This window comes from Pogona vitticeps, chromosome 1 (assembly GCF_051106095.1).
Source record: "Pogona vitticeps strain Pit_001003342236 chromosome 1, PviZW2.1, whole genome shotgun sequence".
NCBI lineage: Eukaryota > Metazoa > Chordata > Lepidosauria > Squamata > Agamidae > Pogona > Pogona vitticeps.
In genome coordinates, this window is record NC_135783.1 from 151,766,178 (window position 1) to 151,782,598 (window position 16,421).

Here is a 16,421-nt window from a genome sequence, read left to right on the forward strand (position 1 = left end):
TCATTGTGGGTCTTAAAACCACTCTCAATCTCAGACTTTGCTGAGACAAGAACACAAGCCCCAGCAGTCCATTGCACTATGTCTCCAACAGGAGCAGTGCCAGCCATCCACTCACATATTGGCTCTTTGCCCTGCCTCACTTGCAGAGCTTTTACCTCCACCCACCCACCCCAAATCTGGATATTCTACTTGCCTTGCAGACTTCTCAGGATCCTCATCACCTGCTGGGAACATCTGCAGATCTTGCAGGAAAAAGACAGCCTGAGGACACCTTGTCTGACTCCAAGCTGGAAGAGGAGAGGGATTCGGTTGCTGCCCTAGAGTCCTCACCTGGTTCTGATGTATACCTTTCTTTCTCCTTTGGAGGACCTCTCATGTTACCACAACCGGATGGAAAGTCATTACACCTTCCTTCCAATCTTCAAACTGCTACCACCAGCAAAAGACAGGATCCAAAAGAAAACCAATATCCCCACAGAAATAGCAATGCTTGAAACCCTCACTGACTCATTAGCCAATCGTGGCAGAGATCTTCCTCAGTCCTACCAACCTCTGGCAGTATTGAGAATTTTTACAGGGTCCAACAGGACAAAGCTAAATTCCTGTTCAAGCATCATACACCTAACTCTGTGGTTGTCCAGACAGCAAGGATGAGATCCAGGGGCTCCTCCCATGGTACTCCAAACAACAGAGAAAGCTGTAAGCTGGACCTCTTAGCCTGCAAGGTCTAATCCTCTGCAGCACTCCACATGAGCTTAGCTAAGTACCAGACTATGATGGGTGCATTACATCACTATCTGGGAAAAATTCCAGCCTATAATTGCGGCTCTACCAGCAGACAAGAAGTCACAAGCTATCCTCCTTTCAACAGGAGGCTTACACCCTGGCAGGACAGCAGATCCACTCTACCCAACATGTGACTGACTGTGTGGCAAAGAGCATAGCAGCGAGCATCACCCTGTGCCGGCATGTCTAGTAACGGTCAACAGGCCTCCTGGAAGTCCAACATCGAGGACCTCCCCTCTGATAGAGAGGGCCTTTTCAACACTAAAACAAATGCCAAGAAAATGGGCATACACACATACTGCTCAACACCTCACACTTCTACCCACACTAGAAGCGATCCCTCCCATACACTAATTACAAGTCCCCATTAGAGATGGGGGTGTTTGTATTCGTATACGAATATGAATACCCCTGCACAGGTGGACATAACGAGGGTCCAGCCCCCTGGGGCTGGACTGTCCATTCACCTTCCGTTGTTGCCACAGGCTCTGCGCTCCCTTCCTATCCCTCTGGAGCTCGTGGTCTGTGAGCCACTGTTCAACTTGACAGCGAGGCTTGTCCTCCCACCTCCTGCCAGGAGTGGCTCGCAGACCCCAAACTCCAGAGCGATAGGAAGGGAGCGTAGAGCCTGTGGCAACAGCAGAAGGTGAGCAGACAGTCTGGCCCCAGGGGGCTGGACCCTCGTTATGCCCACCTCTGCGGGGCTATTCATATTCATATACGAATACACCCATCCCTAGTCACCATCTCAAAGACCCAAAGAATCAGATCAGTCTGCACATCAGCATTTCAGCCCTACCTCCTCCTCCTCTCATAAGTGCAAACAGGTGACCTTCATGAAAAAAGCAGATAGGAAACCAAGTCAACAGTTTTGACATGCACCAGCCCGAGCTCTACATACACATCTCTCTACCTCCACCACCTCTTGGCCCTGCAGCTGCAGACATACACTTGACACTGTTTATCCATACTTGGGGCGCTGTCATGTCAAACACAAGGGTTCTCAACATCATCACCCATGGATACTCTATAGAGTTCTCCACTCTTCCACTCACAGGGTGTAGGCTAAAGGAGGTACTTGAGGAAATGATACACAAAGATCAAACAAGTTTCATCCCAAAAAGGAAACTATCATATAAGATCAATAATAAACATTTTGGAATATTATGAAATGCATCCGGAAAAGCAAATGATGTTAATCTTTTTAGATGCAGAAAAGGCAATGTCGATTGGGAGTTTCTGTTGCTGCAATTAAAGAGGATGGAAGCAAAAGGAATTTTTCTACCAACAATTAAAGCAATATACAGTGGTGCCTCGCTAGATGATGTTAATCCGTTCCATTGAAATCACTGTCTTGTGAAAACATCGTCTAGCGAAACCTGTTTAATGCATTCCAATGGGGAAAATAGTCATAGTCCAGCGAAAAACGCCCATAGGGAAGCCATTTTGCGAAGCCACCAATCAGCTGTAAAAATCGTCATCTTGCAAAAAAATAGTCTGCAAAGCACAGACCAAATCATCGTCCAGCGAAATCCCCCATTGGAAAAACCGATTTGCAAATCACTATAGCGATCGCAAAAAGTCAATGTCTAGCGAAAAAAACGTTTTGCGGGGTAATCGTCTTGCGAGGTACCACTGTACACTAAACAGAAGGCCAATATTAAAATCAGTGGTCAAGTAACTGAAAATATTCAAATTGAATAAGGCACAAGGCAGGGTTGCCCACTTTCTCCGTTATTATTTATTCTAACATTAGAGATTCTAAACAGATAAGTAAGAGGGAATGCTGGAATTAAGGATCTCATAATCAGGGGGGAATAATTTAAGCTGCAAGCATATGCTGATGGTTTAGCAATAATACTAGAAAACCCTCTGGACAGTTTGGAAGAATTAGTGAGAACTAGAGAAGAATTCGGAGCTGTTGCAGGTCTTAAAATAAACGATAAAAAACAAAATTCATTAATAAAAACATAAAGAAAGAAGATGTGGAAAGACTGGCAATGAAAACTGATTTCGAGGAGGTACAGAAAGTGAAATATCTAGGAGTTATCATTACAAAAAAAACCCAAGTAAGTTGATGAAATAAAATTATCTTACAACACAGAAGGAAATTCAGAAAGACCTGGAAGAATGGAATAAGCTACAAACCCCTGTGATGAGGAGAATCTCGACAATAAAAATGATGATATACCAAAATTATATATATACCAGTTTTATTAAATTATAAATACTTCAAGGACCTGGACAGCCTGACTTCGAAATTTGTATGGAAGGCCAAGAAACCAAGAATAAAACTTAGAATACTGCAAGACTTAAAAAAAATAAAGATGTGGTTCAGGACTACCAAATTGGCTATTATAATAAGGCATGTGCCATGGTCTGGATAAAAGAATGGATAACATTAAAAAATCAAAGATTATTGAAATTGGAGGGTCACGATCTAAAAATGGGTTGGCATGTATATGTGTGGTATGGGAAATACAAGGAACAATCACATTTTGCAGAGCATATTCTGAGGAAGGTGCTCTGCTTAGTATGGTAAAAATTTCAAACACAAACCTACAAGAAAATTCCAATATGGGTAGCACCAATACAGTGGGGTCTCTACTTAAGAACGTCCCTACTTAAGAACAATCCAACTTAAGAACAGCTCCATTTGCTAAATTGTGTTTCTACTTGAGAACAGAAATCCGAGATAAGAACAGGAAAAAAAAACTTTTCCTGCTCTTTTTTTAACCTTAGGTCATCTTAGGTTAAAAAAAATTCTCCCCCTAGTGGTAGAGTACGTATTAACCAGCTTTGCATTAGTTCCTATGGGAACTAATGCTTCAATGTACGAACGCACCTCTACATAACAAAAAAACAGCCAGAACGGATTAATTGGTTTTCAGTCCATTCCTATGGGAAATTTTGCTTCAACTTAAGAACGTTTCAACTTAAGAACACCATTCCAAAACGGATTAAGTTCTTAAATAGAAGTTCCACTGTAGTTTCTATGGACGGAAAAGAGCAGATATGGATTAAATGATTTTCAATGCATTCCTATGGGAAATGCAGATTCAACATAAGAACTTTTCAACTTGAGAACCACCTTCCAATACGGATTAAGTTCTTAAGTAGAGACCCCACTGTAGAAGCATTCACTTTGAAAGTCTGAATCAGAAGGGAGCGTTACTCACGTATAAAGACTTATTAACTAAAGATCAGAATATAAAAGATAAACAAGATCTAAAGAAACCGGGTCTAGCTGCAGATTGGTGGTCAATGTGGAAATTAGAATCGAGATATAAAAAGGACAAAACTATGGGCTATTTTGAGGGGAAAGTCCAGGTGGATGAATTATGGATTTACACTAATGAGAAAATATTTTTTTAAAAATGTATACATACCTATTGGAATACGACTTAGAGGATGAGAGGGTGAATGAGGTGATGGTAAAATGGGCACAAAATTTTGAGTACAATATTGATATTGACGAATGGACAAAGATGTGGAAAGAGAATCATAAAATGATTAGGCCAGTGAATCTTAGAGAAAATATCCTTAAAATGTTTCATAGATGGCATTTTACCCTGTAAGATTGGCAAAAATGTTAGAAGGTAACAGTAATGTTTGTTGGAAGTGTAAAAAAAAAATCCAGGAACTTAAAAAATTTTTTGGATATACAGGTTTGGGAAATGGTAAAAGGGATTGTTCAACAAAAATTAAGTTTTAAACCTTAAATGTTATTATTGAATATAATGCCAGAAATTATTGACAAGAAAATAAAATATAGTCTACTCTATATATTCACAGCAGCTAGGTTACTCTGGGCCCAAAAGTAGAAGAATGTAAAGACACTAACAATTGATGAGTTATTAAAGAAGCTATTGGGCACTGCAGAACTAGACATGCTTTCAGAGGCACTATGGGATCAACCAAGAGACTTTGTAAAGCAAAGCTGGAAGCTGATGTATAACTGGGCCTAGAAAAAGACAGAAACTTAGGGGGGAAATTAGTCTATAGCGAATCAGTGCTCACTGGAATCCCCTTGAAGATATTCCGATGACCAGAAATCTCTGATCCATAGGGGAAGGATGGATGCTTATCTGTGAGGTTTTTTTTGTCTGTCTATTTGTTTTGTTATCTGTTAGATTGTTAATGTTTTAAATTTTGTATGTTTAGATATGAATAAAATGGTTAAAAATAATAATTAGGTTTCAGTTTTAAAATGTTAGGTTCTTGTGGCATGTGATATCTTTAAGCTGAATATTATAAGTCTGCATAATATATCCTTGCCAAAATTAAAGGGAAAAAGTGTGTGTGTGTGGGGGGAAATGACAAAATATTGTGGCACATTAAAGACTGACAGATGTTGTGGATGGTTGTATTAATAAAATACAACATGAAAACTTTCCTATTTTCTCTTCTTCCTGTTTCCCTCCTTTCCCCCAAATATCCCCAAGTGTGGAAACTATGCAGTCCTGGTAGATCTCCACCTTATGGCACCAGACTCCAGTGAGGACAATGTGTGGCTTTCTGATCAAAAGAGAGAGGTAAGTATCTATCTATCTATCTATCTATCTATCTATCTATCTATCTATCTATCTATCTATCTATCTATCTATCTATCTATCTATCTATCTATCTATCTATCTATCTATCTATCTATCTATCTATCTATCTATCTTTTTTTTTTTTTTTTAATTTTTTAATTAACATATCCGTACATAACCATTTCTCTTATCTTTACATAGTCATCATTTTCCTATTTATTTCTACCCCCTTATCCCACCCCCCCAAAAAAAAAAGACCATTTAATTTTAAATCTGCAACCATGAGCACACCTTTTGGAGTTTAACCAATATATCATTATTGGCCCCCCCTTCTCTTACCCATCTTACATATCCCGACCATTTCTTTCTTATCTCTAATGTTTTTTCTTCCCATACCTTATCCTGTGTCAAAATCGCCAGTATGTCTGATTGAATCCATTCATATAAATACCAATTCCATCTTTCCAAAGTCCATTTTGATGCATCCTTCCACCCATAAGCTATTACTGCATGTGCTGCTATAATCATAGCTTTAAATAAATTCTGTTTAGGTTTTTTTACTTTATTATTCCCCAGAACTCCCATAAACAAGATTTTCCCAGTCAGCTGCAATTTAATATTACACACGGCGTTCACCTTTTCTAAAATCAGCTGCCAAAATTCAATAACCTTAGGGCATTCGCACCAAAGATGTGCATAATATCCCTTACTCCTCTTACAATGCCAGCAACTTGAATTCAAACCTTTTATCATATAAGACAACTGAGGGGGTGTCCTATACCATTTCAATATTAATTTCATCTCCAATTCTCTAAATTTATCCATTTTGATTTCCAATATGCCTTCCATTAACCCATCTATTTCGTATGCTGACAATGTCATTTCTCTTTCCCACTTCGTTTGTATTGTCCCAATCATATAATCTTTATCTGTATTTATCAAGTTGTACAACTTCCTTGCAATACCCTTCTTATTATCCTCTTTATTATTATATAGTTTTTCTAGCGGGGTATCCTCTTTATTTAGTATTCCAGAATACCTTCTCTGTTTCAAAATATTATATAAAGCCATAGTCTGTAACCAGTATTGTCTTCCAACTTGTCCTACTACATTTTGTGCCGGAATCTGTGTCCCCTGAGGGTTATATAAATCCTTCACTCTATAATAGCCAGTTTCTTTTAGTTTCTTCCAAAAAGTTTTCTCAATTTTCAAATCCTCACCTAGAGATTCTAGTGGGGTCCATTTGGAAAGACTTGGCATCCAATTAAGTTGCCTTTCCCCCCATATTGTTAGTGCTGTCTGTCTTGGGCCTATTGTATTTTTAATGTCGTTTTTAACCTTCTGTGTAAATATTCCAAATTTACCTACTCCTTTATTTAGGAGGATATAATGGAGGATATATCTATCTATCTATCTATCTATCTATCTATCTATCTATCTATCTATCTATCGGGAGAGAGAGAGCGCGCAAAGAACTCGATTGGTTTGCTCCATTTCTGAAAATATTGCACCCTTATATCTAACCGCCATTGATTTTTGGGTGCAGGGCTTTTCTGATTTCTTATCTCTCTTGATGCAATTAAGTTCTCATTCACCTGTCAGTTGAGGTGATAGGCAATCTAGAATTGATTAGCATTCAATTAACAATTTTAAATTAGTACTTGTAGGTGTACTGAAGTTCATGATCTTATCAGTAACTTGCAGCTGTGTGCATGCAGAAGTGGTGGGTGCTAGAGCAGCCAATGTGTATTGGATCACCTCCCTGCTGCTTGCGTCACTTCAGTTAAGTCCCATTAATTCTTCTGCATTGCAGAGACCCATAGAATGACACAAGGATGGAATAAGAAGGGAAACATTTCATTTTTGAATTGATTTATGGGAAGATAGGGGTATTTATTTATAAAAGCATTTGTATTCTTTTCCTTCAAAATGACTGCTAAATATTGCGCAATATCCTGTTCGTACCAGCATAATGAAAAATTACACTGCGGTCAATGTGGCAAGTGCTACAGCTGGCAACAAGGAAGCACACTAGTGAACTGCACAATCAGTCACAGATCCCCAATGCAAATTATTGCACTGTACACCGGCAGAAGTGTTTCGGGGATAGCACTTCCACTTCAGCTGTAGCGCAACTGCTGTGTATGCAATCTTGAGCTGCACAGTAAGATTTTGGCCAGTATTATCACTTTGTTCGCCTTCTACATTTCCATGTCTACTTTCTGTCTATTGTGTGTATAGTCACTTGACGTCTGCTATCTTTATTTTGTTCTACGGATCTAAAATACTGTATAGTATAAAATAAATGAGTAAATAGTTGATGGTCACTGCTGGCCTGAGATACAAGATTATTTTGGGATAGGTCTCCAAACAATTTTCTATTTTTCATTCTTTCCTCCACCCCTGTTCTTCCAAATATCCCGACTGTGGGAACTTTGCCATACCTACAGAAAATAGGTGATCTAGGAGTAATAATAGTGTTGTTAAAAACAAGTTCCACCTATATCAAGTGTGGGTTTCAAATCAAATATAGCATTGTAACCTATATCTTTTCCTTCTTTCCCAAAAGCTTGCAAAGAACACATTGTTCTGTAGAATAACTTTTGAGAATTCATAATTACTCAGATGTAGGACATATTTTAACTTGTTTGTTTATGTGCCATCAAGCACATACCTACTAGCACATACCTACACCAACTTATTGCAGCCCTAGTAGGTATTAGAGATCCTTAACGAGTGGTTTTACCAGCACTACCTCCTTAGCCAAGCAACGATTTGAGGCCAGGTCTCCTGAGTCCAAATCTGCCGCTTTATCCACTACACTGCACTGACACTATTTTGCCTTATTTGGAAACAATGTGTCTTGCAGGAGATCTGTATGCTTCTGAAGGACACTGTTGATTCAAGAGTGAAGCAGTACCTGAGAGCTCATAAACGACATGGTCAGGGGAAGCAAACGGAATCCGCCAAAGCAAATCCTTTGTTTATGCAAGGTAGGAACTCTTTATAAAATGAATACATCACTTTCATCACTAGTGGCTTTTACTTGAACTTTTGAGTGTTAACTTGTCTCACTACATATTTTGCTATCAAACAGGCAGAATACACATCTTGGAAACACACATAAGTGTATGGTATCTGTAGTTTGTTGTTGTTAATATATGTTGTCAGGGATGGAATCCTATTGAGGTAACTATATGGGCATAAACAGCAATGATAACATGCTGCAGTTTTCCTCTTTATTTTAATTTAATTTAAAGCTTCCTATTCACCCCTTTTCAGGTTCTGAGGATCCCTTTGGACCTGGGGAATACCTTATGAAACATAAGGCAAGGGTGGGGAGTCTTTAATATCAAAAAATAGCCACTGGATCATCATCATTAGTCTTGTTTCCTGCAGTGGCAATTTGACAATGATTCTTGCTATTAAAGGCTTCCATCCCGTCCTTAGGTTCTCAATGGTTTCCCAAGTCAAAATGGATCCCTAGGGAACCTCAGAACAGAAACAGGGTGAGGAGGAGGAAGAATTTAATTTAATTTAATTTAAAATTCACGGGTTGAGGCCATTATTGCCATTTACACCTGCATAAGTTATACAAGAGGATTTCAGCCAGTGAGTCAGTGCAACACTGCACTTGTCAACTTAGAGAGCAAGATTTGATTTCAGTCAAATCAATTTAAATTTTAAAAATCAGATCTTTTTGAAGATTTAAATTTTAAAATAATTTTTTAATTTAAATCAACTTGATTTTTTTAAAAAAATTGAAAACTGTTGTTGTCACTGAAGAATAGCTGGTGGTTGATGCAGCTCAGATAATCAGAATACAAAGGACCAATCTGATTTCTTTTTTCCTTGGATGTCCTGTTAGGGGGTGTAGCGTTCATCCTTTGTTAGGTATAAGTCATGTATTATTCATGTTCTATGCAAATGTGGTAGAAAGGCGGAGCCAAGAGAGAGGTTAAAAGGAAGAGTCAGTCAGGAGTGAGTCAGTGAGTTAGTTAGAGTTAGAGGTAGAAGAGATAGAGATTGAGTTAGAGACTGGTTAAGATAAATAGATAGTGAAGGTGGAAATTATATGGCAAGAGAATAGTATGTACATCTGAAGAATTTCTGTGATTATTAAATTGACTTCACTTTAATAAATAAGTTTTGTTTGCATTCACAATACAAGTGTCTGATCAAACGACATTATTTTGTGGATTGAGGTAATCCACTGGTGGCAGTGAAAGGAAAACATGACTGGAGCCTTTGTGAGGGCACAAAACGTAGATGCTTCAAGGAGGTGAACATCACAATGGGTGTCCAGCAGCAGAGTATGAAAAAATCCAGTCAAACCAGAGTTAAAAGTGAATTTTCTTTGAGTCAGAGGTACCTTTTAGTCAGAGGTCTGTGGTAAAGAAGTGGGTTACCTGCTAGAGCTTTAGTGGTAAAGCTTAGTGGCAGGGCTTCTGATCCCAGATCTGAGGGGAGACTAAAGACGGAATGACTCTGAAGGAAAAAATTATTTTCAGGTTACCTCAGGGTTTGAACAGACCCAGTGGGCTAGCTTAAAATCCAAGGCTCTGCGAGTTAAGGGCATGCTTGTGGATAAAAAACAGAAGCCAGAGTCAGAACAGGTATGGGGTGAGAGGAACATAAAAAGCAGAGGCTTGAAAACAGAAATTGTTTTGTGTCTGGAGGCAAGAAGGTTGTCTCAGACCAAGAAACATTGTGGCTGGCATGGTGCCAGAAAAAAGTGTAGCCATCTTTAGCTGCTAAGTGAGAGCTACATAGTACACCAGAAAAACATTGGGAAAAGAAAACAACAGTAAAAAGTGTTCTAAAAAGAGGCCTGACTAACTCTGCAATATAAACCAGCTCTTATCAAAGAAGTATACATACTTATGCCACCCAAAAGAATTAGAAAGCTAGTAATGGAGGTAATTGATCCTCAAGAGGCACAAAGTTTACCTCAGGAAGTGGAAGGAAATGGAGACCCTCTAGCTAGGGAACAGGAGGAAACTCACGAGGGTGCCTCAGGGAGAGAAGGTGTTCTAAGCTCCCCAGATTTTGAAAAACAGAAGCTGGAACTGAAATTTAAATTGAAGGAGCTAGCTGTGCAAAACCAATTAGAATTGGAAAAAGCCAGAGCTGAGCAAGAGGCCAGACAAATGGCATTCGAGCAGGAAATAAAGACTACTAGAGATGAGAGGAAAAGCTGAGCAAAAAAACATGGAGTTGGAGTTAAAACAAATGGAATTTCAAATGGAAATGAAAAGATTAGAATTGGCTGCTCAAAACAATAATAGTAATAATAAATACTCTAGTGAGGGAAATCTCTCAAAATTCGACTTAAAGAAATTCCCCCAATATAGAAAAAGAGACTGTCCTGAATCTTTCCTCATATAATTTGAACGGGCTTGCTGGGACTTTAATGTTAAGGATGATGGTTTTGAGATCCCAGATAAGTGGAGATTTAGCTGAGCTGTATTCTCAGATACCTCTGGAGCAGGCTAGAGATTTTTAAGCATATAGAAAAATGGTATTTTCTAGATTTGGTATTAATGCAGAACAGCTGAGGCAAAAATTTCGTTCCCTGACTAAAAAGCCTGAGGAATCTTATTCTCAGCTAGGGGATAAACTGCTGCAATGTTTGGAGAAATGGATGGAACATGAAAATGTCACTTCTCTTGAGCAGATGGAAAATGATTGGGTTGGAACAATTTTATTCTATTTTGCCTGGGGAATTACGTTATTTAGTTAAGGACAAAAATCATAAAAATCTATTAGAAACAGGTGAAACAGCTGATTACATTGGGGAGATTCGAAACCACAGGTTCTCTGAGGTAAATTTTAACAGGCAAAACTGGGACAACCATAAGAAACCCTTTAATACAAATTTCCTCGGCAAAACAGCAGGAAAAGAAGGCCAGAGTGGTACCTCATCTAAATTAGGCATGGCCTAGTTCTCAGACCCAAATGAACTCTGAGGAAAAGTTTAACAGATCTCCACAGAATGAGAGAAGGTCTTACAAATGTTGTAACTATGGAGGGTTTGGGCACTTACAATTCAATTGTATGAAGAACAAAAATAAGAGTAAAAATTGAAATGATGGTCAGACCAAGAAAGTATACTGCTTGAAAATTGCAGAAGCTACTGAATGTTGTAACAATGGTAGTTCTTGTGACAAACCCAGACCTACTGGGATCTATCACACAGTTACTAAGCTGCCACCAACCATTCCCTATAATAAGTCACACAGACCAGGGATGGATTTTTAAACAATAAAAGAATAAGGTTTATTTTAAATACAAACAGGGTAAATAAAACAATCAGGTGAATAAAATAAAGTAACGTGGCTTATTCTCACACACACAAGCATACAGTTTGGTTCACCTAGAACCTTTAACTTAAAGCACAGACCCTGAACCCATCAGTTCTGGCTAACCCACAGACACCTGAACTTATCAGGTTGGTACTCTGACACACAGTAGTACCCTGTCAGACACCCAGACTCCCACAACAGCTTCTTCTTCCCCAGCTGCTGCTTCGTCCCAACCCAGTGTCTCACAGTCTGTCTCAGCATCTCCTCTTCACCACACAGGCATCACATATTTATACAGTACAGCCCCTCCTCCTGATGTCCCGCCTTCCACTCCCCATAGGATGGAACTTTCCCTCCAAACCCATGACAGACAGGTAACATCAGTGCTGTTATGTAACACCTCCCCTCTTTATAAGTTGTTTTGTAGGGGGAAAGCTAAGGTGCTTTTCACCAAAAAAACAACCTGTATAAAACACACAACAACAGTTATACATACCCTATAATACTTACATATACTTACACTCCAAGTTAAACATAGCAAATAGGCATTTCAAACATTTACCATATGCATTACATCAATTTTACCTTTATTAATACAAACCAATTTAAAACCAGGTACATTTTAACTTTTTGTTTTCATTATATACATATAGTCCATGTTCTTTCGCCGTCTTCAGTCTTCAGGTCTTCTTGATAAGGCGTCAGCAACACAGTTCACTGACCCTCTGACCACCTTCACTTCAAAGTCATAGTCCTGTAAGTTCAAAGCCCACCTCATAAGTTTGCTATTGTGGGTTTTCATTGTCTTTAACCATTGCAATGGTGAATGGTCAGTACACAGAATAAAATGTCTTCCCCAGATGTAAGGCTTGGCCTTCTGGATCGCGTAGACTATGGCCAAACACTCCTTCTCCACGGTTGCCAAATGTCTCTCACCTTTTTGAAGTTTCCTACTCAGGTAGGACACCGGATGTTGGTCACCATTCTCATCCTCCTGGCACAGAACTGCTCCTACCCCGCTGTTAGACGCATCGGTGTAGATGATGAACTCCCGGTCGAAGTCTGGAGCACGCAGGACAGGATAGTTGATTAACGCCTCCTTCAACCTCTGGAACGCCGCCTCACAGTCGCTGGTCCACGGGATGCGGTCATCAGCCTTCTTCCTCGTCAGATCGGTCAGCGGAGCCGCAATCTCGCTAAACCTCGGGATGAACTTCCTGTAGTAGCCCACCAACCCAAGAAATGATTTGACCTTTTTCTTGGTGTTGGGTCTAGGCCAATCACGAACAGCTTCTATTTTGGCCTCCAGGGGTTTTATCATTCCTCCCCCTACCATGTGACCCAAGTATTTTATTTCTGGGCTACCCAGCTGACACTTGCTGGCCTTTACTGTTAGCCCTGCTGCACTTAACCTCTGCAGCACTAACTCCAGGTGTATCAGGTGATCTTCCCAGGTATTACTGAAGATCCCTATGTCATCAATGTAGGCCACTGTAAAGTCACTGAGCCCTGCCAAGGTCTGGTCCATCAGCCTTTGGAATGTGGCTGGTGCATTTCTGAGACCAAAGCTCAGGACTCGAAACTCATAGAGACCAAAAGGGCTGCAAAAGGCAGTTTTTTCTTGATCCCTGGGATCAATTCTTAATTGCCAATATCCCTTTACCAGGTTCAATGATGAGATGAACCGACAACCCCCTATGGTTTCAATCAGGTTGTCTAGCCTGGGCATTGGGTAGGCATCAGGAGTGGTTACACGGTTTAATTTCCTGTAATCAACACAAAACCTAATGCTCCCATCAGGCTTGTCCACAAGGACTATCGGAGAGGACCAAGGACTAGAAGAGGGGACGATTATGTTCTCCCTCAGCATTTCGTCCAGCTCCTTCCGCACCTTGTCCCTATAGGGTCCCGTTACTCGGTATGGGGATACTGCCTGCGGGGGTGCATCCCCTGTGTGGATCCGATGCATCACTCCCTTCACTATCCCCGGCTTGTTGGAAAACACCTGTTGATATTTACTAAGCAGCATTTTCAGTTCTTGCTGCTGGTCTTGGGTGAGTGCAGGACTGATCTTGACCTCCTCTGGGTTGTATTTTACTTCCCCTCTACCCTCCCAGAAGGGTAATTCAGCTTCCTCACTCTCAGCTGCTTTTATAGCAAATAGAACCCTCTGTTCCCCTCTGTAGTAGGGTTTTAGGGCATTCACATGAACCACCCTCCTCGCTTGGTTCTCCTCCTGCTCTATTAGGTAGTTCAGATCTGACATCTTGGAAATGACCCTATATGGTCCTGCCCATTTGAGCTGCAGCTTATTCTCTCTGCAGGGCCTAAGCCAAAGCACTTCCTCCCCTGGGTCAAAGTGCCTCTCTCTAGCTTTGCGGTCATACCATGTTTTCTGTCTGACCTTCTGCGCTTGCAGGTTTTCTGCTGCCAGCTCTAGATTTCGCCTTAGGTCATTCATCAAGGTGTCTATGTAAGTCACAACGTCTTGTGGGTCATCCTGGGTGATCTGCTCCCAATTTTGTTTTATCAAATCAAGGGGCCCTTTCACCCTTCTCCCAAATAGAAGTTCAAATGGACTAAACCCGGTACTGGCTTGTGGCACTGATCGATAAGCAAACAAAAGGGATTGCAGCTTCTGGTCCCAACTGTTTGGATTCTCTGCCAAGTAAGCCCTAATCATGCGCATTAGAGTCCCATTGAACTTCTCAGTTAACCCATTGCTTTCAGGATGATAAGCAGTGGTTTCCCTGTGCTCAATTCCACAGATCTGCCATAAGCGTTTCATGAGCTTTGATGTGAACGATGCGCCCAAATCTGTGATTATCTCTGAGGCAAATCCCATCCTGGACATATACCCCACCAAAGCATCGGCCACTGTGTTAGTTTCAATGTTAGTCAGGGGTATGGCTTCAGGATACCTTGTGGCATGGTCCACAATTGTTAGGATGAACCTGTTCCCCCTCTTTGTGGCCTTGGGCAAAGGTCCCACAATATCCACCCCTATGCATTTAAACGGAGTGTCAATCACAGGCAAAGGGCACAACTTTGCTTTGGTCCTATCGCGGCCATTCCCCTGCCTTCGACACACATCACATCGTTCACAGAACTCCCCGATCTGCTTCCCTATGTCAGGCCAGCAGAAATTCTGTGTGATTCTCTGCCGTGTCTTGTTGACCCCTAAGTGTGCAGCAAACATGTCAGAGTGACCCCTTTGTAAGATCATAGGGCGATACTTTTCAGGTACCACCAGCTGACTTCTGATCCCATCTCCCCCTTTTGAGATATTCCTCAGGGTTTCTCTATATAAAATCCCCTTTTTCTCCAGAAATCTCACTGGGGTTTCAGGTGTTAGCTGGGCGTCAGTCACCTGTTCAAAACACTTTTGGAGAGTGGCGTCTGCCTTTTGCTCCTGTCCAAATCTGCTGTCTGTGGTTAAGGTTTCCACCACAGCTTCTGAACTTCCCCCACCTGCTTCCGTCTCTGGCTCACCATTACCCCCCTGAACTGTCCCTGTGGTGGCCTGTGAGCGTGTAATCACTAGCACCCGTTTCACATGTTCAGCCAGGTCATTTCCCACGAGCACGGCTGCTGGCAGAGTCGATGAAATCGCTATCCGCCAATCTCCCCTCCAGCCTTGAAAGTTGACAGGTACCTCTGCTACTGGCAGAGAGATTATCTGCCCCTCAATCCCTGCTACCTTTATGCTCTCATTTGGGATTATAAACTCCCTAGGGATGATATCTGGATGGCATAGGGTTACTTGGGAACAAGTGTCCCGCAGCCCCCTATACTGACGGTCAAGTATTCCTACGTCCACCCCGGCTGTCTCAAACAACTGAGAATCTGTTTTTACCAGCAAGCAGCGCTTTACCTCCCCAAGAGGACCATTTTCCTCAGCCTGATCAGCAGAGGTAGCTGTTCCAGACTGAGTAGTCATGGCAACAGGCTCCCTCTGTGACAATGAGCTTTGCTCTTTCTGGACACAGAACACAGCTTTTGGCTTGGTCCCACTAGAATTCTGAGTCACCATTCCTTTTAGCTGCTTTAATTTCTCACACTCTGAGATTAGATGACCCTTTCCCTGACAGAAATAGCATTTTCTGGTATATTTTGATTCTCTCTCATCTTGTTTTGGTTTTCCCTCCAAAATCTGAGGTCTTGGTTTCATGTCTGAGGGCTTCCCTTCACCATGGGCCCCTCCCCCTTGCTGGCTTTTCCCTGGTCCCTGAGAGTACTTGCTGTAGGTTTCTTTGGGTTTACCTACAGATTTCCCCTCACCCAAGGGCTTTCTTATTTGGGAGATAAAATCTGCGATCTCTGCGGCTGCTGCCACAGATTTCGGTTTCCTTTCCCTCACCTGGAATTTCAATTCCCCCTGCAGGACTGAATAGAACTGTTCCAGGGCTATCAAGTCTTTAAGCTGCTCATAGGTCTCTATTCCCTCCTGCGATAGCCATTTCTCAAGCAGCCTCACCAATTGGGCCCCCACTTGGGTAAAAGTCTGTTCTGGTTTTTTTGTGAGGGACCTGAATCTTTGTCTCAGCTGCTCTGCATTTATCCCATGTCTTGCAAACACCAGTTTTTTAAACTCTGCAAAATCTTTCATCAATTCCTCAGGCATCTCGGCATAAACCTCAGCCAGGCTACCACTGATTAAAGACCGCATGATGGTCATCTTCTCAGTTTCCCTCACTGAGAAGTCCACAAACGCTCTTTCCACTAAGGAAAAGAACACCTCAGGACAATCTCCCTTGTGGTACACAGGGAATTTCTTCAGGTCAGCCTTAGACAG

The 16,421-nt window shown here is 41.2% G+C and overlaps 1 protein-coding gene across 3 annotated transcripts in view; it reads left to right on the forward strand.

Moving 5' to 3' along the window:
• The window catches only part of SLX4IP (SLX4 interacting protein), a 142,953-nt gene that overhangs the window by 74,380 nt on the left and 52,152 nt on the right, over window positions 1–16,421 (forward strand). For all 3 annotated transcript variants that reach the window (XM_073003264.2, XM_073003274.2, XM_073003269.2), the window contains exons 3-4: window positions 5,232–5,321; window positions 8,191–8,314. In XM_073003264.2, the coding sequence (XP_072859365.2) occupies window positions 5,232–5,321; window positions 8,191–8,314 (214 nt within the window). The remainder of the gene's footprint in view (window positions 1–5,231; window positions 5,322–8,190; window positions 8,315–16,421) is intronic.